Source organism: Panthera onca, chromosome B2 (genome assembly GCF_046562875.1).
Source record: "Panthera onca isolate mPanOnc1 chromosome B2, mPanOnc1 haplotype 2, whole genome shotgun sequence".
NCBI lineage: Eukaryota > Metazoa > Chordata > Mammalia > Carnivora > Felidae > Panthera > Panthera onca.
In genome coordinates, this window is record NC_138343.1 from 124,096,561 (window position 1) to 124,123,268 (window position 26,708).

Here is a 26,708-nt window from a genome sequence, read left to right on the forward strand (position 1 = left end):
TTAACCAAGGCTGGAGCTTCGCTTTTTTTTTTTTTTTTTTCAGTGTATTTATTTAGAGAGAAAGAGAGCATGTATGGGCACAGGGAGAGGAGAGGCAGAAAGCGAGGGAGAGAGAATCCCCCGTCGTGGGGCTCAGTCTCACGAATCGTGAGATGATGTCCTGAGCCGAAATCAAGAGTCAGATGCTCAACCGACTGGGCCACGCAGGCGCCCCAAGGCTTCAGTTTTATGCGTGATTACACCAATGCCTTTTGCTCCTGCCAGCCTCCCTTTTCTGATAGCTGATTATATATAATCTAGGAAGCACCCTGCAACTAACCATACTTCCTAGTGTTCTCAACAAAATTAATACCGGGGCCCCTTTCACTCTCCCACAAAGCAGTTCATAGGATAAATTCTGTCATACAAACTAAGCATTTCAACACATGACGACTGGCTACTTCTCAGTTGATGGGAAAACTGTTGCCTTGTTTTTCATTAAAAACTATTCTTACTCCTTCTTTAGTGCTCATCTGGTAGAGCTATGTCATAAAATAAAGGTGGTTTTTTTTTGGAGCTTAATTCACTAAACTGAGAACATTCTAGCAAGGAAATAACAACTTGGTCATGGAAGAACCGTGTATCAGTTACCTGTTACACTATAATAAATCACCCCGAAAACCTAGCCATTTAAAACAATAACCATTTACTTAGCTTATGATTCTGTCCGTCAGAAATCTGAGCTGGGCTCAGGGGGGCCCTTCTGGTCTGAACCAGGCTTGGCTGATCTCAGCTCGCCTCGCTTGTACGTCTGTGGTCGGCTGGCTCCCGGTGGCCTTGGCTAGGTGGGCTGGACAAGTGGGCCTCTCTCCATGGTCTCTCTCCCTTCAGCGGACCAGCCCTGGCTCATTGACGTGGCATTCTTAGGATTCCCGAGGAAAGCAAGAGGGCAGACCCCGAATCAGAACCACTTTTCAGTTCTCTACTCATGCGATGTTTGGTATTGTCCCATTTTCCAGAGCAGGTCGGACATCCAAGCCCAGGGTCCGTGTGAGAGAGGACTGCTAAAGATCCAAAGATGTGACCCAATCAGAGCACTATCGGTGCAGGTGGCCCGCCTCTCTGAGGGATGATGTCTCATCTGATCTTCATACCTGGGGCATGGCTAAAAATGAGAGCATGGGCAACTCCCCGAACTAGGTTCTGGTGTCTCGATGGTCCATGTGTTCTCTACGCCCAAGAAAACTGAAACGTTATAAGGGGGGGAAAAAAAGAAATTACTAGAAGCTCTTATTTTTCCCGAAATATTAAAGTAAAACTGGAGTTGTGCCTGGTCTTCGGTTAAATGATTAAACATTCAATGTTAGTGTCCTGTTTATCTATACTTGTTCCTTGGATTTTTTTTTTCTCTTTTACTTTAACAGAATTGCTGCCTTTACCTCCCTACAGTGGGGGGGGGGGGGGGGTTAGGAACCTCAGAAACCATTTTCCCGAAGTCCTGACGGTGTTCTTCTCTCTCACGAATTTCGCAGGCTGCCTGCCATAAGGAAAGACATGTGTCTCAGAAGGCTGTTTCCTTCATCCACGACATACTGACGGAGGTCCTCACCGACTGGAACGAGCCGCCCCATTTTCACTTCAACGAAGCCCTCTTCCGGCCTTTTGAGCGCATCATGCAACTGGAGTTGTGCGACGAGGACGTCCAGGACCAGGTCAGGGTGCCATTCAAGTCGGCGTCGCCAGCCCCACCGCGGGCTCTTCTTGACTACGCTGGCTGCCACTGCTCTGCGGCCTTTGCAGATTCCATTTTTCTACTAACCCGCCGTGGAATCTGTGACGGAGAGGGGAAGCGCTTTAGCTAACTAGATACACGGCTAGTGATGGGTGGCACCGGGGTTCGAAACGGGGCAATCTGGCTGTAGCGGTCTACACTTTCACATACCTCTCCCCTACTCTTGATCACTACAGTACCCTCTGGACACTTCATGCCTAGCGTGACGGTGGGCTAGGAACACAGACCCACGCTCTGAAACCTACCAACAATGTTAAGTAAAGGTTTATAAATCCCTTTGAAGCACGTTGACGCTTTCTGGCAAGAAAGTAAAGAATACTAAGATGTCCAGAACTAAGTAACAACGGGAAGGCTGGCTTTGCCACGAGGGGATTTGCCATCAGCTGGAGCTGAGTTCTGCTTATCACATTCTTGAGGCCACGGGAATGGGAGACAGATCTCGATGCAAACCTTACAAAACTGGGGTTCACTCAGGCCAAAGTTAAATGAATAATAAATCCAAGTATCACCGTCCCTGAGGATACTGGCAGCCTCTCCCTAACATTGGCTCTTGATAAAGATTAAAAAAAAAAAAAAAAAAAAAAAAACTCTGTAGGATTTAAAATTACAAGCTAGGCTTCCTATACGGTCAGCATATGAAATTAGACCACGCTGGTGGACTGAGAAGCCTTATACAGGCACGTGACAGAAGCAACAGAAATTCCTCCAGAGGAACTCTTCTCAAATCGGGCCACAAAAGAATCCCACAAATAAAGTTCCAGCATATGTGAGTTCACAGCATTTACAAAATATTACAAAACACACAGGGAAACAAGGCAGCAGTCAGAGGAAACTGCCGAAGGAACAGGTGGTACCATCAGGACTAAAGAGCATTGAAATATTGGCATCTTGGCCTGCAAAATATTAAATAAGAATGCCTAATAAGCTTAAGGAAATGAAAGCAAGGAAAATGCAAGTTAATACCTAAACTCTAAATTGTGGGGGGTGGGGGAGGGTTCAATAATAGTGAATTAAATAGTTCAGATCAACTTCCCACAGGGATCAACCAGAAAAAGTTGGATAAAAAAATGTTTTGTTCAATCACTGGAAGGCATTGGAATACAACTATGTATTCGATAGCTATGAGGCCAGTATCTAGGAGAAAAAGAATACCCAGAGTCTGTACCTGGTGCCTGAGACTACTTTCCGTGAACTGGAATCCCCTAATCTCAGAAGAGGAAGCTAAAAGATTGAAAAACTAAGCAAGATTAGCGTCTTTAATGAAACACCGATCTCTCGGGGGCAGAACCGTGAAGAGAAAAGGGGGACGTATTAGGAGGAGGAGTGAAACTTAAACAGACTAGTCATAACGGGGAATAATCCCAATTCCTAACACGAGATGAATGACTGAGAGTTCTAGTGTCAGCCATAGTGCAGAATACCTCTCTGCTAGAAGATGATGTCGTCCCAAGGATTCAGATTACTTCTTGATTTGCATGTGCAGTGTCTACATTCAATCAAAAACTAATCAGGCTCATTAGGAAATAATATGTTGAGGCACCTGGGTGGCTCAGTCGGGTAAGTGTCCAACTTTGGCTCTCAGGTCATGATCTCGTGACCCGTGAGTTCGAGCCCTGCATCAGGCTCTGTGCTTACACCTCAGAGCCTGGAGCGTGCTTCAGATTCTGTGTTTCCGTCTCTCTGCCTGCCCCTCTCTCTCTCTCTCTCTCCCTCTCAAAAATAAAAGTAAAATATTTTTAAAAAGGAAATAACATGTCATTGAAAACAAAAAGAAAAACAATAAAAATACACACACATGTGTGCATGCTCAGCCGGGGATCCAGACATCAGAGTTACCAGAGACAGACTTTAAAATAACTACGCTTAGCAATCCCTATCAAAATAACACCAGCATTCTTCACAGAGCTAGAACAAACAGTCCTAAAATTTGTATGGAACCAGAAAAGACCCCGAATAGCCAAAGCAATCTTGAAAAAGAAAACCGAAGCTGGAGGCCTCAGAATCCTGGACTTCAAGCTCTATTAGAAAGCTGTAATCATCAAGACAGTATGGTACTGGCATAAAAACAGACACTCATATCAATGGAACAGAATAGAGAACCCAGAAATGGACCCAGAAACGTATGGCCAACCAATCTTTGACAAAACAGGAAAGACTATCCAATGGAATAAAGACCGTCTCTTCAGCAAATGGTGCTGGGAAAACTGGACAGCAACATGCAGAAAAATGAGCCTGGACCACTTTCTTACAACATACACAAAAATAAACTCAAAATGGATGAAAGACCTAAATGTAAGACATCAAAATCCTCGAGGAGAAAGCAGGCAAAAACCTCTTTGACTTCGGCCACAGCAGCTTCTTACTCAACATGTCTCTGGAGGCAAGGGAAACAAAAGCAAAAATGAACTATTGGGACCTCATCAAAATAAAAATTTCTGCACAGCAAAGGAAACAATCAGCAAAACTGAAAGGCAACCAACGGAATGGGAGAAGGTATTTGCAAACAACATATCAGATAAAGGGTTAGTATCCAAAATCTATAAAGAACTTATCAAACTCAACAACCAAAAAACAATCCAGTGAAGAAATGGGCAAAAGACATGAATAGACACTTCTCCAAAGAAGACATCCAGAGGGCCAACCGACACATGAAGAAATGCTCAACATCACTCATCATCAGGGAAATGCAAATCAAAACCACAGTGAGATACCACCTCGCACCTGTCAGAATGACAAACATGAACAACTCAGGCAACAACAGATGTTGGCGAGAATGCAGAGAGAGAGCATCTCTTTTGTCCTGTTGGTGGAAATGGAAAACTGGTGCAGCCACTCTGGAAAACAGTATGGAGGTTCCTCAAGAAATTAAAAACAGAAATATCCTAGGACCCAGCAATTGAACTACAAGATATTTATCCAAGGGATACAGGTGTGCTCTTTCGAAGGGGCACATGCACCCCAATGTTTATAGCAGCACTATCAACGATAGCTAAAATGCAGAAAGAGTCCAAATGTTCACTGAGAGATGAATGGGTAAAGAAGATGTGGTATGTATGTATGTATATACATACATGTGGTATGTATGTGTGTGTGTATACATACATACATACATACACACACAATGGAGTATTACTCGACAATCAAAAGGAATGAAATCTTGCCATTTGGAACTACATGGATGGAACTAAAGGGTATTATGCTGAGTGAAGTTAATCAGAGAAAGACAAATCTATAACTTCACTCATATGAGGACCTTAAGATACAAAACAGGAGAACATAAGGGAAGGGAAGCAAAAATAATATAAAAACAGGGAGAGGGATAAAACATAAGAGACTCTTAAATATAGAGAACAAACAGAGGGTTACTGGAGGGGTTGTGGGAGAGGAGATGGGCTAAATGGGTAAGGGGCATTAAGGAATCTATTCCTGAAATCATTGTTGCACTATATGCTAACTAACTTGGATGTAAATTAAAAAATAAGGAAATTATTTTAAAAATAATAAAAAAATAACTATGCTTAAATATGTTGAGGAAGATTTAGGACAGGAGGGATTTGGGCAACGGTGGCATGAAAAAGTTAACGGATCTTCCTCACAAAATCAAGTATTAAACAGGACAAAATTGTCAAAAGCAACACTTTCAGGTTTCTAGAGACTGACCAAGGACAGACAACAAATTGAGTAGCATTTGTGTGTAGAAATAGTTTCTGATACAACTTTGGTTGGGAACAGTGGAAGTGCCTGACTTCCTGGCAAAGACCATACCCATCACCCTTGCTCTCAAGATATTGGCAAGAAAATAGGAGTTTGACCAGTGTGGAGCTAACCTGGAAAATCATCAGTGTTTCTCCTATAAATGATGGACTTGGTTTGACGAAGATGAAAAAAGACCATTGGTTTGGCAACTAAACGTGGTGAATTCATTAGGAAGTGAACAGGGGAACCCCGCAACTTTGCTGGCCTAAGGTTGCAGCGAGCAGTGAACCGGTAAGAAACGTAACGTGAGTCTTGGGGGCACCTGGTGGCTCAGTCAGTTAAGCATCCGGCTTCAGCTTAGGTCATGACCTAACAGTTCGTGAGTTTGAGCCCCACATCGGGCTCCGTGCTGACAGCTCAGAGCCTGAAGCCTGCTTCTGATTCTATGTCTCCCTCTCTTCTCTGCACCGCCCCCACCACTCATGCTCTATCTCTCTCTTTCAGAAATAAATAAACATTAAAAAAAAATTAAAAAAAGGAAATGTAACATGAGTCTCTGAAAACCAGAGACGTAATAGAAAGACTAGATAAGTTCCTTGCACATCTCTGGCTGACTGAAACACGGTGTAAGATAGACCATACAAATACCACCATCAGTAGGTAAAAACCAGGGAAACTTGAAAACTGGTTAACCTTGGAATATTTTCCTCAATCTACACACATGGATTGGTTGAAGAGAATGGGAGCTTTAAAGGCTCAAGCTATCTGAGCACAACTTCTTCCCGCTTCATCAGCTGACCACTAACCTATGCAGACATGGGGATGAATACGAGATAGTAAGGCTAAGACATGACAAATTTAAAAAAAAAAAAAAACTGAGCCAGAGACTTTGGCTTCTCATACATAGGAAGAGATGTTGCACAGTGTAAGTCCAACCCTTTATTAAAAAAAAATCAGAAAAATTAATCAGAATTCAGCATTGCTACACTCTATTATATAAAATGTCAAATTTACAGAAAAAAAAAAGAAAAAAACATGCAAAGAGACAAAAAAAGAGTGACACATTGAGAGGGGAGGCAAACAAACAAACAAACAAACAAACAGAAAGTGACTTAGAATGAGCCCAGATATTGGTGGTGAGGGACAGTCTTTAGAATAGCTATTATAAATATGTTCAAAGAATGAAAGGAAAATATGATGACAATGACTCAAAAATAGTCTAAAGAAATGAAAACTATTTGGAATGGCAGAAGAATTCGTGAACTTTGAAGGTAGATTGGTAGAAATTATCCATTCTAAAGATTGGAGAGGATTGTTTGACCAGAAACAAAACCTTGAAGACCTGTGGGAAAATATCAAGCTTACAAGGCATGGGAGTTCAGAGATAGATGAGAAAGACAAAGGGTGAGAAAACATATTTCAAAAAATAATGGAACCCCAATTAGCATCAATACATAGAGATCCACAGTAGATACATTATAGTCAAACTGCTCAAAGACAAAACCTTGAGAGCAGCAAGAGAAAAATAGTTCATTACTACAATAAGATTAATTGCTGCTTTTCCAGAGAGAATGAAAGCCAGAAGATAATGCAAAGATCTATTGAAAGTGCTGGAAGAAAAAAAAAAAAAAGTCAGTGAATAATTTAGAGTAATTACCCTTCAAAGATAACGATGAAGTAAAAGCATTCTCAGATAAACAAAAATTGAAAGAATTTCTTGCTAACAGACCTATAAGAAATACTAAATGTGGCTCAGTCGGTTAAGCATGCGACTTCAGCTCAGGTTGTGAGCTCATGGTTCGTGAGTTTGAGCCCCGCATCAGGCTTACCGCTGTCAGCACAAAGCCCCCTTTGGATCCTCTGTCCCCCTCCCTCTTTGCCCCTCCCTTGCTTGTGCACTCTTTTTCTCAAAAATAAAGGGTTTAAAAAAGGAAATACTAAGTGAATTCCTTCAGACTAAAAGGAGGTAACAAGATAGTAAATCAGTTTTACAAGAAGAAATGGTTCTTATGTGAGTAAATATAAAAAGATTTATGTATTTTTTCTTTTTGTTTTAAAAATATGTTTAGAGCGCTAACTCTGACACTCTATTTTTGGATTTATTAAATATAAAAATATAAATAACCATAACAGAAAAAAGGGGAAGAAAACGAAACTATTTAGAAGCAAATTTGCTATATTTTGCCAGAATTACATCAGTATTAACTTGAAGAATATCGTGATGAATTAAGGATGTATATTATCCCTAGGGCAACAGTCAAGAGAATAACACAAATAATAAATTAAAAGTAGATAAAGGATTCCATACAATTTGACGATAAATTTCATATTAAAAACATGTTTAACACAAAAGAAGGCAGTAAAGGAGGAACAGAGGAACAAAAATCACATTATATGTGGAAAACAAATAATAAAATGACAGACCTAAATAAGACATCGTTAATAATAGCCTTCAATATGGCTATTGAATTGGCAAAAAGATGCTCAATGTCATTAGTCATTAAGGAAATGCAAATCAAAACCACAATGGGATATCACTTCAAACCCACTAGAATGACTCCGAGATAAAAGATACTAAGTTTTGATGAGAAGTCAAAACTCCCATGTGCCACTGACAGAAAGGTTAAATGCACCACCATGGAAAACAGTCTGGCAGTTCCTCCAAAGGTACATACCTAAGAAAAATGAAAATATATATCCGTATAAATCTAGACACAAGCATTCATAGTAATGTTATTCATAATAGCCAGAGAGTTGGAAACAACGTAAATTCCATCTGCTAATAAATGGATAAATGTGGTATTTCCATATAATAAAATATTATTTGGCAATAAAAAAAAAAATGAGTTCTGATTTGTGCTACAACATGGATGAACCTTAGAAACCTGACACTAAGTGAAAAAGGCCAGTCACAGAAGGCCACATTTTGTATGATTGCATTTATGTAAAATGTCCATCGATAATAAGCACATCAGTAGAGATACAAAGTAGGCCAAGGATTGCCTGGAGTGGAGGGTAGGGTTGGGTGGGAAGGATGACTGTCCCCAGGTGCTGGCTTTGGTGGACACAATGCTCTAAAACTAGACTACTGATTAGATTGCTGCACAACTTCTTGAATATGCTAAAAAAAAAAAAAGTTATACAGTATAAATGGGTCGATCTTATGGTATGTGATTTATGTCTCAAAGATGTTAGAAAACACGAATTGACTAAAAGTATCAAAAGGCAGAGATTCTAAGACTGGACAAAGTAAGAAGATATTATAATATGCAGGTGACAAGAGACAGATTTTAGATTCAAAGGCACAAACATTGCAAGTAAAATATTGGAAACGATATGCCATGCAGATAGTAACCATGAAGGAGTTGGGGTGGCTGTATTGATGTCAGGCAAAATGCACACTAATATGGTGAATATTACTAGAAATAATCTTTGGGACCTTGCGTTAGGCAAAGATTTCTCAGAAGTGACACCAACATGAAGGCACCTGGTGGTTCAGTTGGTTGAGCGTCTGACTTAGGCTTACGTCATGATCTCACGGTTTGTGAGTTCAAGCCCCACATCAGGCTTTGTACTGACAGCACAGAGCCTGCTTGGGATTCTCTCTCCCTGCCTCTCCCCTGCTTATGCTGTCTCTCTCTCTCTCTCTCTCTCTCTCTCTCTCTCAAAAATAAAAATTTTAAAAAAAGAAATGACACCAACATGATCCATAAGAAGAGAAATTGAGGAATTAGGTTTCATCAAAATTAAAAACGTGTTCTTCAAAAGACACCATTAAAAAATAAAAAGACAAGGCCAAACTATTTCCAAATATGTATAAATCCTATATCTCAGGAAAGACCTGAATCTAATAGTCTTTTTTTTTTTTTTTGGATGTGTGTTTATTTTTGAGAGAGGGAGAGAGACAGAGCATGAGCTGGGGGGCAGGGGGAGGGCAGAGACGGGGGGGGGGGGGGGGACACAGAACCAAAGCAGGCTCCAGGCTCTGAGCTGTCAACACAGAGCCTGACACAGGGCTTGAACTCACAAACTACGAGCTCATGACCTGAGCCGAAGCCGGGTGCTCAACTGACTGAGCCACCCAGGCGCCCCAGGAAAGACCTGAATCTAGAATACATAAAGAACTCTAATAACTCATTAATAAAAAGTCAATAATGAGAAGACAAAAACCCAATTTAAAAAAAAAAAAAAACCCAGCAGAACATTTATGGATGGCTAACAGGCGTGTGAACAGTTGCTCAACGATGGAAGTCTTTAGCAGAATGCAAATTAATGCAATGTGGCTGCTCATGTAGATTTTTGAGTGAGTTTGGCTGAATTCTGGTGTTTCTTTTTCACTGGCACTGATCCAGATATAGGGACCAGAGAAGCGTATCCCCCTTTCCAGAAATTCTCCTGCTGCTTGTAAGGAAGAAGTTTTAAGTGCTACTTCCTTTGCCTCTGCCAGGTCGTCACATCCATCGGCGAGCTGGTTGAAGTGTGTTCCACCCAGATCCAGTCAGGATGGAGGTCCTTGTTCAGTGCCCTGGAAACGGTGCACAGTGGGAACAAGTCTGAAGTGAAGGAGTATCTGGTCGGTGATTACTCCATGGGTAAGAACGTGTGTTCGTCTCGTATCCCGAAACTTTACTGAACGCTTTGATGAGTTCTAAAGTTTGGGAGGAGTTTCTAAATAAAACATACCACGTAATCTGCAAACAGGCAATGGTACTTCTTCCTTTCTGATTTGGATGCATTTTATTTTATCTTTTCCTGCCTAGTTGCTCTGGGTAGCATTTCCAGTCCTCTGTTAAGTGAGGGTAGTGAGAGGGAAGTATATGTGGATGATTCTTGTTATAAAGCATTAGTTCTTGATGTCAGTTTTCATGCTACCTAAAGAAACAGAGCAATAGGGAAGACCGCCATGCAGCCATGTTTTTCCAGCAGGGAACAATCTGGTAGAGCAGGGACACACGTCCTGAGTTCTGCCAGCAGGCCAAGAACCCTGAGCATGATGAATCAGGCCCTGCTCTTATGGACAGATTAGACAGAAGACTGACACTCCCGTTTGTTGTTTCAGTTACACCTATCCGTGTTGAGTTCATTCCTAAAGCCAAAAAGGAAAACATTATTCACTTGCTAGTAAGAAGCAGGAAAGCATCATCATGTAGTAGAATCCCAGTTAAGGAAATTGGCTTTGGCTGGAAATGGATGGGGACCCATAGAGCATGCCCAGCAACCATGGGTATTCTGTCAGTGCGTGGTCCCCAAGACTACTGATACGTTCAGAAACCAACCAGAGGGGTTCATGGGACTCAGCCTCTAGTTATACTAAGTCTTGTTGCATGGCTCAGATTTATTACGTGGCTCACAGCCGAGATTTATCATGGCAACGTACTAAGGACAGGCCAGAGGATCAGAGCAAAAAAATCAGAGAATCTTGGGACATCCCTGTGCAGGTTTCGTGTGCTCTCTGCCTCCCATGAGGGTCCCACAGAGCACACTCTTCCCCAGTAGTGAAAATGCAGTAACATGAGGCTGTTTCTTCCCAGCAAAGCCCATTAGACACCCAGCTAAGAGCTGGCCACATGGGTACCCTCTACCTAGCACCCACCAAAATCCCAGATTCCCCAAAGGAAAGCAAGTATTCGGAATAAACCATGTTGTTTGCACAGTCTAGGCACCGTGAACCACCCTTATCAGTTAACTGTTGCCCGGGAATATTCTGAGAACCCAGTTCCCAGATACCAATCAAGGAAAAATCTTGCAAAGCAGGCCTTCTAAGAATAGCAGTCTCAAGCCTGTGAACTCTTTTCTGCACAGTTATGAGTCAATCAGAATACGCCATCAGGGCTTTTCTAAAACCTTCCCTTCCCTATAATTGTGTGTGCAGGAGAATCCCAGAGGCCCGCATGTTTCACTGCCCTGTAGACTCACACATTGCCTCAGCCCTGCATTCAGCTGTTTGCCCTCATCTCTGGTCTACCGAGGTCTTGGTGTTTGTAGCCTTCCTGCAGCTCCCCCTGCAGGCAAAGCTGAGAAAGACAGTACTGTGCGCTCCATCAAAAGGCCAGGGATTTCCTCCAATAGGTCTTTTCCAAGACCCCATGGAAGATGCTGAGAGTATGGACAGCCTGAAGGGTAGACTTCATTTTCTTACAATTCTGCCACCTCCTCCCCTCAGGAAAAGGCCAAGCTCCAGTGTTTGATGTATTTGAAGCTTTTCTCAATACCGACAACATCCAGGTCTTCGCCAATGCAGCCACGAGTTACATCATGTGCCTTATGAAGTTTGTCAAAGGACTGGGTAAGTGGGGTCTTCTTTCCATGCCTCGTGACAGCTGGGGGCCCCGTCCTGGATGACTTTGTGTGGAAGGGCCCGGAGACAGGCCCAAGAACAAGCTTGGCAACAAGCAAGCAAGCAAGCCTGGGCGAGATGCAGATGGCAGTGTGCTGTCTACTCAGGAGCAGAAAGCTTACTGTGAAAGCAGCTTGGATTCTGTCCAGGGTTGCTGTCATTCATCGTGTTCACGGGACACTCTTGTAGCACGTTTTCAATCAATGTGTTATTTTGCGCCAGCTTCTTTTTGAGTCTCAGAATATTCGGTACTGTATTCAGTAACTGCCCCGATGCGGGAACTACGATCCTCGATGTCCCATAATTGGCGGCCTCCGCCTGAGTTCCCAGCTCCTCCTAAAAAAAAAAAAAAAAATCAAGCATGCCTTCCCCTAGGCCTTGTTAATCATAAAATTTCTCTGGAATGTCAAAGTCCCCCTTCTCTGAGGCCTTGTGGGTGTTTGTGGGTGTCAGAGTCTACTAAGTTGATTTTCTGCTTAATTTAGCAATACTTTAACAAAGTAGAGTCCTGCTATACCACACGACCTGCTGTAGCAGGTTTCTATAAAGCGCAAGCTACCTGGGATGAGAGGGGAGGGCAGTTAGTTTCTGCCAGCAGTTCCTAAAACCAGAAATTTTAGAAGGAACTTAAATCTTAAAGTTTTGAGAACTTCGCCCTGGAGTGCTGAGACATGGAGGCTAAGAACAATTTAAATAAGGGCAATATAAAGTTCATAATATATATATTTTTTTAATTTTTGCTAAATAATTGACAATTCCTTTGCAAAAGAAAACTGGACACAGAGAAATGAGGTGACTTCACTCACGCTCCCTTTTTTTTAGGGACCAGGAACAAAATGCAAGTTTCAGGATAGCGCCTGAAGGCAACAAGTCTGATCTGTAGACCATTGTTGTTGTAGTCTATTATTTATCATATATGCTTTATTCTATTATTACGTACACCCTGGGAAACAGAGGACTGAGCGGAAGGGTAACCATCGCAGCCGCTCGCTTCTTGATGTTACAAATTGGGCTTCAGAGGAAGATTTCTTCTGAAGCACAGCATACGATTTTTTAATTCTGCTGTATGTTAAATAGAAGCCAAATAATCTTAATCATAAGAAGAACTTAAAGTATGCATCTTTGTATTAGGTAGCAGAAAATTCAGTTTTTGTTTGAGAAAAACTCACTCCTGCGTATCTCCTTTGTTCCCATATGACTACCACACTCCCAATACTGGATGGGGGAAGGGGGCGGCCCTCACAGCACGTGATACTCTGCGACACCAGCTGGGTGTCCTACAATCCAATTCTGACACTACCCAGAGTTAGCGCAGACTCCACAGGTTAGGGGCTCAGTCCCCCCAAGGCTGCCCCCCACTTCACATGCCAAGCACAAGTAGGTCCCCAGGTTACCCACAACTCTGACTCGGCTACAAATACGAGCTTCCCATAGCCCCTGCCCCTTGGATTTGGTTATTTGTTAGAACAACTCACCGAACTCAGGGGAACTCGTGTACCAGTTTATCATATGATGGATATAATAAAAGATACAGGTGAACGGCCAAAGGAGATACGTATGGCAAGGTCCACAAGGGTCCCAAACACAGGAGCTTCTGTTCTCACGGAGTTGAGGTGTGCTCCCCTCCCAGCATGTAGATGTGCTCACGAACCCAGAAGATCTCGGAACCCCATGCTTTGGGGATTTTTACGGAGGCTTCATCACGTAGGCATGATAGATCTTTAACTCTGTTTAGGAGTTAGGAAGGGGATGTTCTAGTCATGGCTTGATCTTTCTGGTGACCAGTCCACACCCAGGAGCCCACCGGCTGTTGCCTCAATCAGAACAATAGATATTCCTACCATCCAGGAAATTCCAAGGCTGTAGGAGCTCTGTGTCAGGAATTGGAGTCAAAGACCAAATATCAGAACAAAAGATGCTTCTAGTACTCTTGTCGCTTGGGAAGTGACAAAGGTTTTAGGAGCGATGTGCCAGGAACTGGGAGCAGAGACCAGTATATGTGTTTGCTATTATATCACAGTCTTATATTTCATTGAAGAGTCATAATGACTGTTATTCTGTTATTCAGTTAATAAATAGAAAGTGAATAAATAGAAAGATGAATAAAATATGGGAGAGGTTCCTGCCTGTGAGACACTCACAGGCTCTTCTAGGAAACACATATAAATCAATTGTTACAATTCAGTAAGATGAATATTTTCATGGAGGCTAGTAAAAAAAAAAAAGACATGTAAGCTGAAATGAATAAGCCGCTGAGACAGATGTTTGGTAGCGGGGGCTAGGTGCAAGCTTCAAAGGGGAAGTGACACTTGAACTTGGTGGGGTAAGCCGTGGGTTTACTTTCCTAAAGACAAAGCACACTGAAGGTACCCACATAAGAGGGATGGTGGGTGATCAATTGGAAAGAAAGGAAGGGGGCAGTTGCGAAGGGTGCCGCGTGCCAAGTCAAGGAATCCAGAATGTGCGGGGAGGGTTATTAAGTAAAGAGTACTCCAGTCACATGCACGCTTAGACACTAAACTCTGGCAGGCACATCTCCCCATACGTGGGTGCGAGAAGCTGCGGGCAGGCGGACTGTGGAGAGAATGCTCTAGCACATGGCAGAGGTGGGGTCTGTAGGGCTTGTCACCGAATGGGGGCTCGGGGAGGGGGAACCGAGGATGGCTCCCGTTCCCCACGTTTCATACAAAGGCTGGTGCTGCCCAGAGTTAGGACATTCAAAAGGAGAGCAGGTTAGGTGTGGAGGAGAGGAGAAGGTATTGACGTTGGACCTTTGGACCTGTTGAACTTCTGTGAAACTCCACTCGAGGGGAGATGCCTAACAGCGTGTCACAAATGTGAGATTTTCTCTTAAGGAGGGAGTTAAGGGCAGCAAATGGAGATGCAGAATTATCGGGATGCACAAGGAGGATGGTTTTTTCTGTGAATTATAAGGTGGAGTTATTTGTACGGAGCATGGAGCCTCGGGGGTACTCAGGGGCCTCCAGTACAGCCCTGCTGGCTGTGGACGGCCCCGGACTCCAGGGGGCGCCACTTGCATAGACTTTGATGTGTACCGCGGCGGCCTTGGTTAAAACCAACAAAAAAACTTTGGGACGGCTCACTGTGATCAACAGGCTAAGAAACGAACGTATTTTTAATTCCCGCTTGGCTTATTCAACATGAATTTGATCTATGCTGTGTTTTCACGTTTGAAGTGTGCTGATCCAAACCGAGGGTTGGCAAACAATTGGCAAAAAAAAAAAAAAAAAAAAAATTATTTTATAAAGTTTATCGGAACACAGCCATGATCATTTGTCTGTAGCTATTTTTGTGCTTGGACAGTAGATTTGAGAAGGTGTTACAAAAACAAGGGAACCTGCAAAGCCTGAAGTATTTCCTGTCTAACCTGTACAGAAAAAGGTGATCCTTGATCTAAAATACAAGTGTTTATCTCTTGTTTTTAAAGGAGAAACATGCCTCTTTGTCTGAATTTTAACTAATGCCTAGTAATTAGGTCTGTTTACCCCCGGGCGAGGGTGCTAGTTGCTACCCTTGTAGACAATGGGAAACAATTACAGTATCAGTGGAACAAAGTTACTAAAACTATGTGAATAGATTCATTGCATGAGAAGAATGATAATCCTCGACTAGTATTTACCTGTAGAAAATCTAGATGCCCTCTACAGATCTGCGAAATCTCTAGATATATACCACCAAAAAAATAAAAAGAAAGAAAAATCATTTCAACTCAATTCAGTCGTCTCAGTCCCCAAGCCCCAGATGTTTAGATCATCCCAGAGCCTTTATTTATCATCACTATTTAGTGCTGAGCACTGGTAGCCGATGGGTTCTTTTCCAAACAGAGAGGCCTGGCGCTTCATTCCAGCCCAACATGTGGCTTGTCGCCAGGATTCTCCTTAATCATCAAGCTTCAGAGTCATACCGACAGCAGCAGGGGCACAGTGAAGTGAGTTACAGGCTGTCCAGGTACAAAACAACAGCGTCCAGCCACCGTGGGTACTGTGGTAGAACCCAGAAAAAGTGTCCATTGCTTACTGCAAAGGAGACTCACAAAATGGAATGTTCCCAACAAAATAAGATGCACGCTGTGATCCCAACTGTGTTTAAGATGCACACGTGCAGGGGCGCCTGGGTGGCTCAGTCGGTTAAGCGTCCGACTTTGGCTCAGGTCACGATCTCGCGGTCCGTGAGTTCGAGCCCCGCTTCAGGCTCTGGGCTGATGGCTCAGAGCCTGGAGCCTGCTTCCAACTCTGTGTCTCCCTCTCTCTCTGCCCCTCCCCCGTTCATGCTCTGTCTCTCTCTGTCTCAAAAATAAATAAACGTTAAAAAAAAAAATTAAAAAAAAAAAAAAGATGCACACGTGCAGAGGGGAGAAAGGACTGTCTCCGGGGTTGCAGAGCTTGGGGTAACTTTTTCTTCTTATTTCAGTAGACATTTATTGAGCCAAGGCCGTGTGGCTCAACAGGTCTCCTGTTGAAGGAGGAAGGCGAGAGTAATTTTGTCGATCTCTGTCCGCCAGGGGAAGTGGACTGTAAAGAAATAGGAGACTGTGTCCCGGGACCGGGAGCCACGTCCCCGGACCTGTGCCTGCCTGCCCTGGATTACCTCCGGCGCTGCTCTCAGGTACCGGGGGCGGTGCTTGCACACAGCTCTAGTATAAATTTTTGTCCCCACCCCTTCCAGGAAGGAAAGGAAGAAAGTAATGGAAATATACTAGAACGCACAACTGAACTGCAATCTCTCAAACTTCTCATTTACGCTCAGACGCAGGAACCATCCTAATCTCTATGTTTGAGTCAGGCTGTAAGGAAGGGAGTCATGAGGTCTCGGGAAGTCCTCACGATAGGACCAGAACATGGACGGTGGGGATGCGGCCAGTAGAGAGAGAAACAAAAGAGGGATGCAGTCGGCCAAGATCTAGTGAAGAAATCCCATGCAACAGCGCTCATCCAAGTCAACAGCGACCTTCATTGTGCAAAATCCAGTCACTGCCAATATCTGCGTCCAACGCCGCCGGACCAGAGGATGGTCCCTCCTGAAGCCCTTTCTTGCCGCCCCCCCCCCCCCCTCCAGGCTTCAGTGAAACCCTGTCTCAGTAGTTGTAGTCCTGTCTTTGCGGGTTCTGTCCCCAGGCCTCTTCTGGACTGTGGAACCTCTCCCATGGTGATAGCAGGTATAGCATGAAGCCCCAGGACTTTAGAAAGGATACCCAGCCCCCGCCTCTTCCCCCAGCTGCCTCCACCAGGCCCCACTCACAACAGAACTACAGCCACCTTTTCACCCTCAGATCGTTCCTTCTCGCTCTGGGCTCCAACCACACGGACTTTTTGCCCCTCAGATACACGGTGCCTTACCGCTCAGGGCTACTGCCCTCTCCTCTGCCTAGAATTTCCCCTCCCTGGATCTCTGTGGGATGCTGCTTCTCTTGATCTCATCAGGAACATCACCTCCTCAGAGAGACCAGAGCTATGAACCAACTCCCTGCCAACATTCCCACATACCCCGGTCATTCTAGTATCACCTAATTGTTTCTATAGCCTTTATGTCCGAAATTATTATTGTAAGACCCCCCCCCCCCCCACCCCAGGACAGGAATTTTTTCTGTCTCCCTCACATCTGTTTTCCTGGCTTCTGGAACAGGACAGGCCCAGCAGGCACAATTCTAATTCCTGAGGCTCCAGGGGAGTTTGGCCCAGGAATGCGGATTCCTGGGCGACAGGCTCCACAGCAGTGAGAGGGGAATGTGGAACCCAGGGCAGTCTGTCAGTTCTGCTTCCTCTCCCTTCATCTCTCCCACCTGGCCCACACAATCCTTCGTTCCCCCACTTACTGTTGGCCTCAGTGCCTTGGTGTCGACTGAAGGGAAGGGGAAATCAAAGTCTAGTATCCCATTTACCTATAGACTCTCTCCTCAGCGATCCCCATAGAATACTCCCCCCATAGGCAAAAACTCTTGACCTGTTTTGTGGTTCCCTGGGAAGGTTTACAAAAGCCTATAAGATTCATAGGCAATTGAGATGCTGAGCAAGTATCCCTAGAGTCTTTTTCTCCACCTTTTGGTTTGTACTGAATGCCGTCTCACCCCCTCCATGGGAGAGATGCCTCCAAATCCCAACCAACCTTAGAACCTTCATACGTTGAGAGCTTTTCTGGTTTTCCCTAACATGAGTATGGCTGGTGTATAATTTTATTCTTCATTAACACCCAGAGTGCAGCTTTTTCCAATATATAATTGCATTTGATATTTCATTCTTTAGTTACTGGCCAAAATCTACAAAATGCCGTTGAAGCCAATATTCCTTAGCGGGCGACTCGCTAGCTTGCCTCGAAGACTTCAGGAGCAGTCGGCGAGCAGTGAGGATGGCATTGAGTCAGTCCTGTCTGATTTTGATGACGACACTGGTAAGTTAGTTGACTGGACCGAAATACTTTCATATTCCCAGAAGCTTAAGTCATGAGTTCAGTAACTTACAGATCATAAGAATGATCATCCATTTCTGTTGCTATTGTTTTTAATTCTAATAGAACACGGCTACCTAAAGTTTCCATGGACTCTTTAAAAACATCATTTGAGGGGCGCCTGGGTGGCTCAGTCGGTTAAGCGTCCGACTTCGGCTCAGGTCACGATCTCGCGGTCCGTGAGCTCGAGCCCCGCGTTGGGCTCTGGGCTGATGGCTCGGAGCCTGCTTCCAATTCTGTGTCTCCCTCTCTCTCTGCCCCTCCCCCGTTCATGCTGTCTCTCTCTGTCTCAAAAATAAATAAACGTTAAAAAAAAAAACAAACATCATTTGATGTCTTGTCTCCAAACCCATCCTTTTTAGTTTCCATCGAAACTCAGTGTGAACAGAGTGCAGCTTCCGCTAAATATAGTTTCTAACTCTGAATTCTCTATAATTTAGTAAATTGGGATGTGGTTGCATTGGTACTTAAATTGGCTGGTAATTGTCTTTAATACCTTCTAGGAAACACAATCATTATATAATTACTTCCTGCAGGACTCTTTGGTTAGAGACTGGGGAAATTAAGCCACTACTGAAGAGAGAATCTATTTGTGGCTGGTGGAACTGAAGGCTCATTAAAAGAATAATTTCAAAGAATGTGTTTCAAATTAGTTCCCATGTAATTTCCCGAGGATTGGAGTTCAGTCTAGTAACTTGGGGACATTTTCAGATGGGTTAACTCATGCTCACACTTGTCTTCTGAGTCCGTCGACCCTGCCCTGTTCTAGATCTAGAAATAGAAATTATGTCCTTAAAGGAGTCTATTATGCATCACAGGTTGTTTCAAACCCTTGCAGAAGGACTTTCGGGGGGAGGTTTTTTACATTTGCTTTTTTATTTGTTTTTCATTTTTGTTTTCTTTTTCTATTATAAATCCACTTATGAGAGCAGTGAGAGGATTGACAGTCTTCCATAGGGATTATAGACACTAAAACCTCACTAGTTTAGAATAGGTGTAAGGAAGAACCATAGGAAAGAATAATGGAGAGGACAGTGAAAATAGTGGAAATAGGCTGGGTGTTGCCTAATAGAGGTTTCATTTAATGATTAGTTAAGAATAATTTGTACTTAGCCTCTTAAACCTCCAGTCCAGACCATTATAAACAGAAACTAACATTGTTTATCTATAATATAGTCTTTAAAACAGTTGTACATGGTTTGTGTAGGGTCGCTGTCAGGAATCCCCTTTCCATTTGTGCAAACCATTAATCCATTGTTTTTCCTAGGCAGCCCATCTTTGTATGGATAAGTTACCGCCAACCACCTCTCTAAAGTTTTCCACGTTATCAATTCATTAGGCCTTTAAACTACATATAGCTATGTAGCTATAGCTAAATATAGCTAGACCAGAGAAAAGAAAGGCAAAGGCTTTAAGTTAGTCTTAAAAATTAATGCATTCTTAGATGCTATTCCTTTGGTTTCCAAGAGCCAATAATTTCTTTTCTTTTTTTTTTTTTTTTTTTTTTTTTTTTTGCCTATGGAGATTTCAGACATGGCTAAAACTAGACAGAATGGTATAATGAACCTTCATCTACCCATCATCCAGCTTCATCTGTATATTTACACACACACGCACACACACACACACACACACACACACCCTCCCTCTGTTCCCTCCGCTTCCTCTGTCTTAGATCAAATCATTATAGCATTTCATCTGAAAATGTTTCAGTATGTGTTCTTCACAGATAACAAACATAACCATTAATTCCATGACCACACCTAAAAATAATAATTCTTGAACATCAAATATCCATTCAGTGTTACCATTTCCTATTTTCTTATGTCAGTTACTTTTCAGGATTCACATAAGATCCACACTACATGTTTGGCTGATAGGTCTGTTAAATCCCTTTCTAGATTTTCCTCTTCAACTCTTTTTCACTCCTTTGCAATTCATTTGTTAAAGAAGTATGGTCCAGTGTCCCATGGAGTTTTCCACGTGGACTTTATTGGTTATACCCCTTCTAGTGGTGCATAACATGTGATTCTGTCCTCTAAACTTCCTGCAAGTTAGCTTGTTCACACCTGCTTACATTTTGAGGTTCATAAGCATTTGTCACCTGATTTTATTTATTGGCCGTGGGTTTGGTTTTGCTTCCTATTAATAGGCATATTCAAAACTTTGGAAGTAATTTTTTCAATGGGAATTTTTAAAAGTTTATTTATTATGAGAGAGCGTGTAAGCATGAGCAGGGGAGGGGCAGAGAGAGAGAGAGGGAGAGAGAGAATCACAAGCCCGACAAAGGCCTCAATCCCACAAACTGTGAGATCATGACCTGAGCCAAAATCAAGAGTCAGGTTCTCAACTGACCGAGTCACCCAGATGCGCCAATTTAATGGGCATATTTAAATTTTTTTTTTTTAACGTTTATTTTATTTTTGAGACAGAGAGAGACAGAGCATGAACGGGGGAGGGTCAGAGAGAGGGAGACACAGAATCTGAAACAGGCTCCAGGCTCTGGGCTGTCAGCACAGAGCCCGACGCGGGGCTCGAACTCACGGACCGTGGGATCATGACCTGAGCCGAAGTCGGCTGCTTAACCGACTGAGCCACCCAGGCGCCCCTTAATGGGCATATTTAAAAGCTACCATCTTCTGATACAGTCACATTTCACAGGAAAATTAGAAGTATTAAAAATAAAATGGAGAGTGGGCTTTTTTTGTATTCTATTTTAGGTCCTTTTGGATTAAGCTAGAGAAACTGAGTCCTTTCTCTGTATCAGTTATCTGATCTGCAGGTTGACGTATTTCCAAAGGCAGTGGTGAACTGGAGTGTTGGCTCAGGTAGTGCTTATGTAAATGGCAAAACTAAAATTATTTACATCTAATAAAAAGAATCTCATGCTTTTTCCCTTGCCTAGTAGTGCGCAACACTAAAAATATCTTATTTTAAAAATGAAACTTCAGGGGCTCCTGGGTGGCACAGTCCCTTAAGCCTCTGACTTTGGATTTCAACTCAGGTCATGATCTCCGGGTCTGTGAGACTGAGCCCTGCGTCGGGCTCTAAGCTGACAGCACAGAGCCTGCTTGGGACGCTCTGTCTCCCTCTTTCTCTGCCCCTCCCCCACTCTCTTGTGCATGCACATGTTCTTTCTCCAAATAAACATTTTTTAAAAATAAAAAAATAAAAATGAAATCTGAAGAGGAGCAAGAAGAGTTGTGTACTGAGAAGTGTGCTGCCTGGGCTTACGATTCTGTTGATGCCGTGAGCACCGTTCCCTGCCTGTGAGCGATACAGGCAGTGATTTGCGTGGACGCAGGACGAGAGAGTGCGAGCAGCACCAAGTGCAATGTGGACCCGTAAATTCAAAATGATGTATAGATTGCAAAAAAAAGAAAAAAAAGGAGACACTGGGGCTGAATGAGAGAAAAGCAAAGAAAATAGACTAGCACACATACGCAACAAAAGAAAAACATGGATGGCTCAGACTTCACCAAAATTGAAGACTTTTGTGCATCAAAGGACATGATCCAGAAAGTGAAAGGACAGTCGAAAGAATAGAACATATTTGTAAGTCCTATTTCTGATAAGGTTTTAATATCGAGACTCTATAAAGAATTCCTACAACCCAACAAGACAACACAAGTTAAAAATGGGCAAAGGACACGAATTTCTCAAACTATGTAACAAATGGCCGATCAGCGCATGAAAAGATGCACAACGTCATTCGTCATTAGGGAAATCTAAATCAAAACCACAGTGAAGCACCAGTTCGCACCCACTAGAACGGCTACAGTTAAAACAAAAGATAAAATAAACATTGTCAGGGACCTGGAAAAATTGGAACCTTCACGGGAGTATAAAATGGTGTGGCCTTTATGGAAAACAGTTCGGTACTTCTTCAAAAAGCTAAACAGAATGACCAGGTGATCCAGGAATTTCTCTCCTGGGTCTAGACCCTAAGGAATTGAGAGACTGAAACAGATGCTTACACTCCCGTGCTCACTGAAGCCTTATTCACCATAGCCAAAGATGGAAACCACACCTTGTCTCTCGACAGATAGACAAACAAAACATGACACAACACACAGGACAACGTGGACAGACCCTGAACACATTATGCTAAGTGAGATAAGCCAGACACAGAAACAAATACTGTGTGATTCCGCTTATGTGAAATATCCAGAATAGGCACATTCATACAGACAGAAAGTAGAGCAGACTTTTCACTCTACCATCTCTCAATTGCTTAGGGTGTAGACCCAGGAGAGAAATTTCTGGGTCATCTGATCCTTCTGTTTAGCCTTTTGAAGAAGTACCAAACCGTTTTTCCATAAAGGCCACACCAGAGGCTAGAGTGAGGGGAGAATGGAAAGTTACCGTGTGATGGGTGTAGGTTTCCTGAGATGATGAAAAAGTTTTGGAAATAGGCAGTGGAGACGGTTGCACAAAACCGTGCATTTAATTAATACCACTGAATTGTATGCATAATTATGTATAGGGTTAAGGCGGCAAATTTTTGTTATATATTTGTAATTAAATAATTTTTTAAAAAAAAAGATATACTTAGGGGTACCTGGGTGGCTCAGTCGGTTATGTGTCTGACTTCAGCTCAGGTCCATGATTTCGAGCCCCATGTCAAGATCTGTTCTGACAGCTCAGAGCCTGGAGCTTGCTTCAGACCTTGTGTCTCCCCCTCTTTCTCTCTGCCCCTCTCCCACTCATGCTCTGTCTCTCTGTCTCTCTCAAAAAGAAATAAACATTAAAAACAAATTTTTTTAAAGATATACTTGGGTGATACAAAAGGATATTTTAGTGTTTTGGTACTCTCAGCTCCCAAGAAATCTGACAGTTGTTTCAATATAGTAGAATTTACCATATCACCTTCTTCCTGTAGGGGAATAAGAAGAAATTTGGCGGGTTTCTGCCCTTTGACTTTGTTAGAACGTGTAAATCATAATCTGTCCTTGCTTGTGGACACTGCGGGCTACCCCACCGGGCAATGCCTCACATCCGTACGGCACATTGCTAAACTAACAGTGCTTAGTTTGGTCTTATGATGATTCTGTATTATGGATTTCACAGAGATCTGCTTTCTGGTTTCCAGGGCTGATAGAAGTCTGGATCATCCTGCTGGAGCAGCTAACAGCAGCTGTGTCCAACTGTCCACGTCAGCATCAGCCACCAACCCTGGATTTACTCTTTGAGCTGTTGAGAGATGTTACCAAAACGCCTGGTAAGAATTTCTACGTCTGTCTTTTGGGGGGAGTTCTTATGCATGTAACTTTTTTTAGGAGGGTATTTCTGTGGGTCTGCTTGTTTCACAGCTATATCCCTGGACTCGGTGCAGAGCTCCGTGCAAAATAGATGCTCAGTAAATACTTGTTGAATGGCTATGATGCAGTGATGTTTAAGATATGTCCTGTTATTATTTCCATGTCTTCCCAGAAGTGCCTTTATAAATAATGTGTGCTATCCAGTTAGTTGGATATGTTGGATTCCCACAATAATCAGGCCAAGGGTATTGGCTTTGCCCTTTTCCAGGATTACAGTCTTCCTCTTTGACTGGATCTTACATGCTCTTGGCCCAGAGCTGTCAGTGGGACTCATTGGGTCTCCAGTGACATAAACAAACCATGATATATACAAATACATATACATATATACACACATATACATATAGATGCAATATTAAGACTGCAAGATCTTTTTATTTTTATTTTAGAGATAGCACATGAGCAGGGGAAAGAAAGGGGCAGAGAAAGAAAGAAAGAATCTTAAGCAGACTCCATGCTCAGTGCAGAGGCCAAGGCAGGGCTCAATCCCAAGACCCTGGGATCGTGACCTGAGCCAAAATCAAGAGTTGGCGTTCAAGTAACTGAGCCACCCAGGTGCCCCAAGACAGCAAGATCTTAAATGTATAAAGGTCATAGGTGATTAGATTTAGAAAAAGACATTTAGTGGTCACCTGGTACCTTAGTAATACAGGAAAAGAATGGCCCTGAGGGCATTTATTTCTTCTTTTGAATTAATCAAATTTAGCATGTACGCTTAGACATGCAAATTTTCCCAAGATCCAAGAAACTAGAAATTTTGGTTTTCACAAACAGAATCAGAACCACAAATGAACCCACTAGTTAATTCCTTAGTAGTAAGAGGAGTTTCATATTTATCATAAACTGATGAAGACTTGATAATCATACATTTTGTCTCGCTATTAATTTTGACAATGATGCTTGGTGAAATATATTGAATAGCAAAAAAATTATGAACACCCTACATGGGTTAAGTGAATTCTAGTAAGAGCATATAAATATTCTGCAGACATTAAAATGAGTGTGAATATTTAAAATCTATATACTACGGAGTCCAATCTCAAATTTATGAAATGTTATGCATTTATAAATATACGTGTACATTCAAAAAGACTAGAAGCCAAACATCAAAATGTGATTATCTCTGTGGGTGAGGTTTTTTTCTTCTTTGTATTCCCATGTGTTTTCTGTTTATTAGGAAAAGGGGAAAAAATAGGATGCCTTACTTTTGTAATCAGACTTTAAAAATCCATCACTCTCACAAGGATTTTCATTAGAGCATTGTCTATAAAGCAAAAAATTAGGAACACCTCAAATGTCCATCAGTAAGGGACCGGATAAATAACTGCTGTGTATACACATACCATGGAAGGTGGCAGTCAAAATGAGGAATACCTAAATTTGCTAACAACGAATGGTCTCTAACACATGTTAATGTGCTTCTCAGTGTTTCATGTAGACATATGTACTTACACTTTAGAGGGTATTTTCTTATAAACCTACAGATACATGCACACATATCTGGGGACTGGAGTCAATCAGGTGATCCTTTATAGCTTTATTGGTGTTTGAATTTTTTTTATGAATTTATTCATGTGTCACTTCCATAAGTAAAATCATCAGAAACAAAGAAGAAAAATGCCACCGAAGACCATATATTCCCCAATCAGGAGGAAGTTCTTTTTCCTTGCAGCTTCTCAGAGGGTAGGGGATGCCCGGGAAAGAGACGGGCAATGCCAAGCGATGGCAGGAGCTTCCCTTGCACTACAGGAGAGCTCTGCGTTCCCAGTTCTCATGCTGACTTTTCTCTTCCAGGACCTGGGTTTGGGATCTATGCGGTGGTTCACCTTCTCCTCCCTGTGATGTCCCTTTGGCTCCGTCGTAGCCATAAAGACCATTCGTACTGGGATGTGGCTTCTGCTAATTTCAAGCATGCCATTGGCCTGTCCTGTGAGCTGGTGGTGGAACACATTCAAAGCTTTATACACTCAGGTATCTATGGTGCCACAGCAGTCCATGCTGAGGATTTCTTTTTGTGGCAAGCGTCACCATTTAAATGTACTTATAAATACCAGAGTATGATTTTTTTTTAATTTTTTTAATGTTTATTCATTTACTGAGAGAGAGAGAGAGAGAGAGAGAGAGAGAGAGAGAGAGAGAGACAGTGCAAGCAAGGGCGGGGCAAAGGGAGAGGGGGACACAGAATCCGAAGCAGGCTCCAGGCTCTGAGCTGTCAGCACGGAGCCCGATGTGGGGCTCGAACTCACGAACCGCGAGATCATGACCTGAGTCACAGTTGCTTAACCAACTGAACCACCCAGGTGCCCCCCCCCCCCAGTGTATGATTTTTGTCCAGAAATGACGAAAATAGAATTATGTGGTCAGGGCCAACCTTCTCGTAGTAGATGATGAAAATGAAAATTGATACTTGCAGTACATATGTGACTAAAAATAAAATTCCATCTAGTATGTCTATGCATGAGGAGAGGGGAGGCAAGTTCAAGTATATAATGAATACATTAAAAAAGTGACGGGTGTATATCTTCCTGCTTCATCTGGGGAGGCTAAATGGAGGAGATAAGATTGTAGAACCGGCCTAAATTATAGGCAAGAAGTTGTTTAAGAGGGTAGGGGGTAAAGTGTCTTCATATCTCTGGCACTTTGAAAAAGATCTCAAAGTATGTGGTAGATAATATATTGAAGCAGGAACTAGAGGCAAGGGAAATAGGTCAGCTGTGGTACCAGTGGAGCATCATTTGTGAAATCTACATTCTTGCTCATGGTTCTTCATAGGAAGAGTTGGGAGTTTGAGAACAGAAGAAAAATCGCCGTTAACTCTAGAAGTTTTCATTCTGTATGCCGGGGCGCCTAAGTGGCTCAGTCGGTTAAGCGTCCAACTCTTGATCTCAGCTCAGGTCACGATCTCAAGGTCCATGAGATCGAGCCCCGCATCCAGCTCTGCACTGACAGTATGGAACCTGCTCAGGATTCTCTCTCTCCTTCTCTCCCAGCCCCTCCCCACCTCAAAATAAGCATTAAAAAATAATAATTCTAGGGGCGCCTGGGTGGCGCAGTCGGTTAAGCGTCCGACTTCAGTCAGGTCACGATCTCGCGGTCCGTGAGTTCGAGCCCCGCGTCGGGC

The 26,708-nt window shown here is 42.8% G+C and overlaps 1 protein-coding gene across 3 annotated transcripts in view; it reads left to right on the forward strand.

The window, feature by feature from the left end:
- ARFGEF3 (ARFGEF family member 3) overlaps positions 1–26,708 on the forward strand; it is a 185,259-nt gene that overhangs the window by 137,336 nt on the left and 21,215 nt on the right. For all 3 annotated transcript variants that reach the window (XM_060616769.3, XM_060616770.3, XM_060616771.3), the window contains 7 exons: positions 1,512–1,691; positions 9,915–10,059; positions 11,631–11,753; positions 16,327–16,430; positions 18,065–18,209; positions 23,359–23,487; positions 25,382–25,558. In XM_060616769.3, coding sequence (XP_060472752.2) covers positions 1,512–1,691; positions 9,915–10,059; positions 11,631–11,753; positions 16,327–16,430; positions 18,065–18,209; positions 23,359–23,487; positions 25,382–25,558 — 1,003 coding nt within the window. The remainder of the gene's footprint in view (positions 1–1,511; positions 1,692–9,914; positions 10,060–11,630; positions 11,754–16,326; positions 16,431–18,064; positions 18,210–23,358; positions 23,488–25,381; positions 25,559–26,708) is intronic.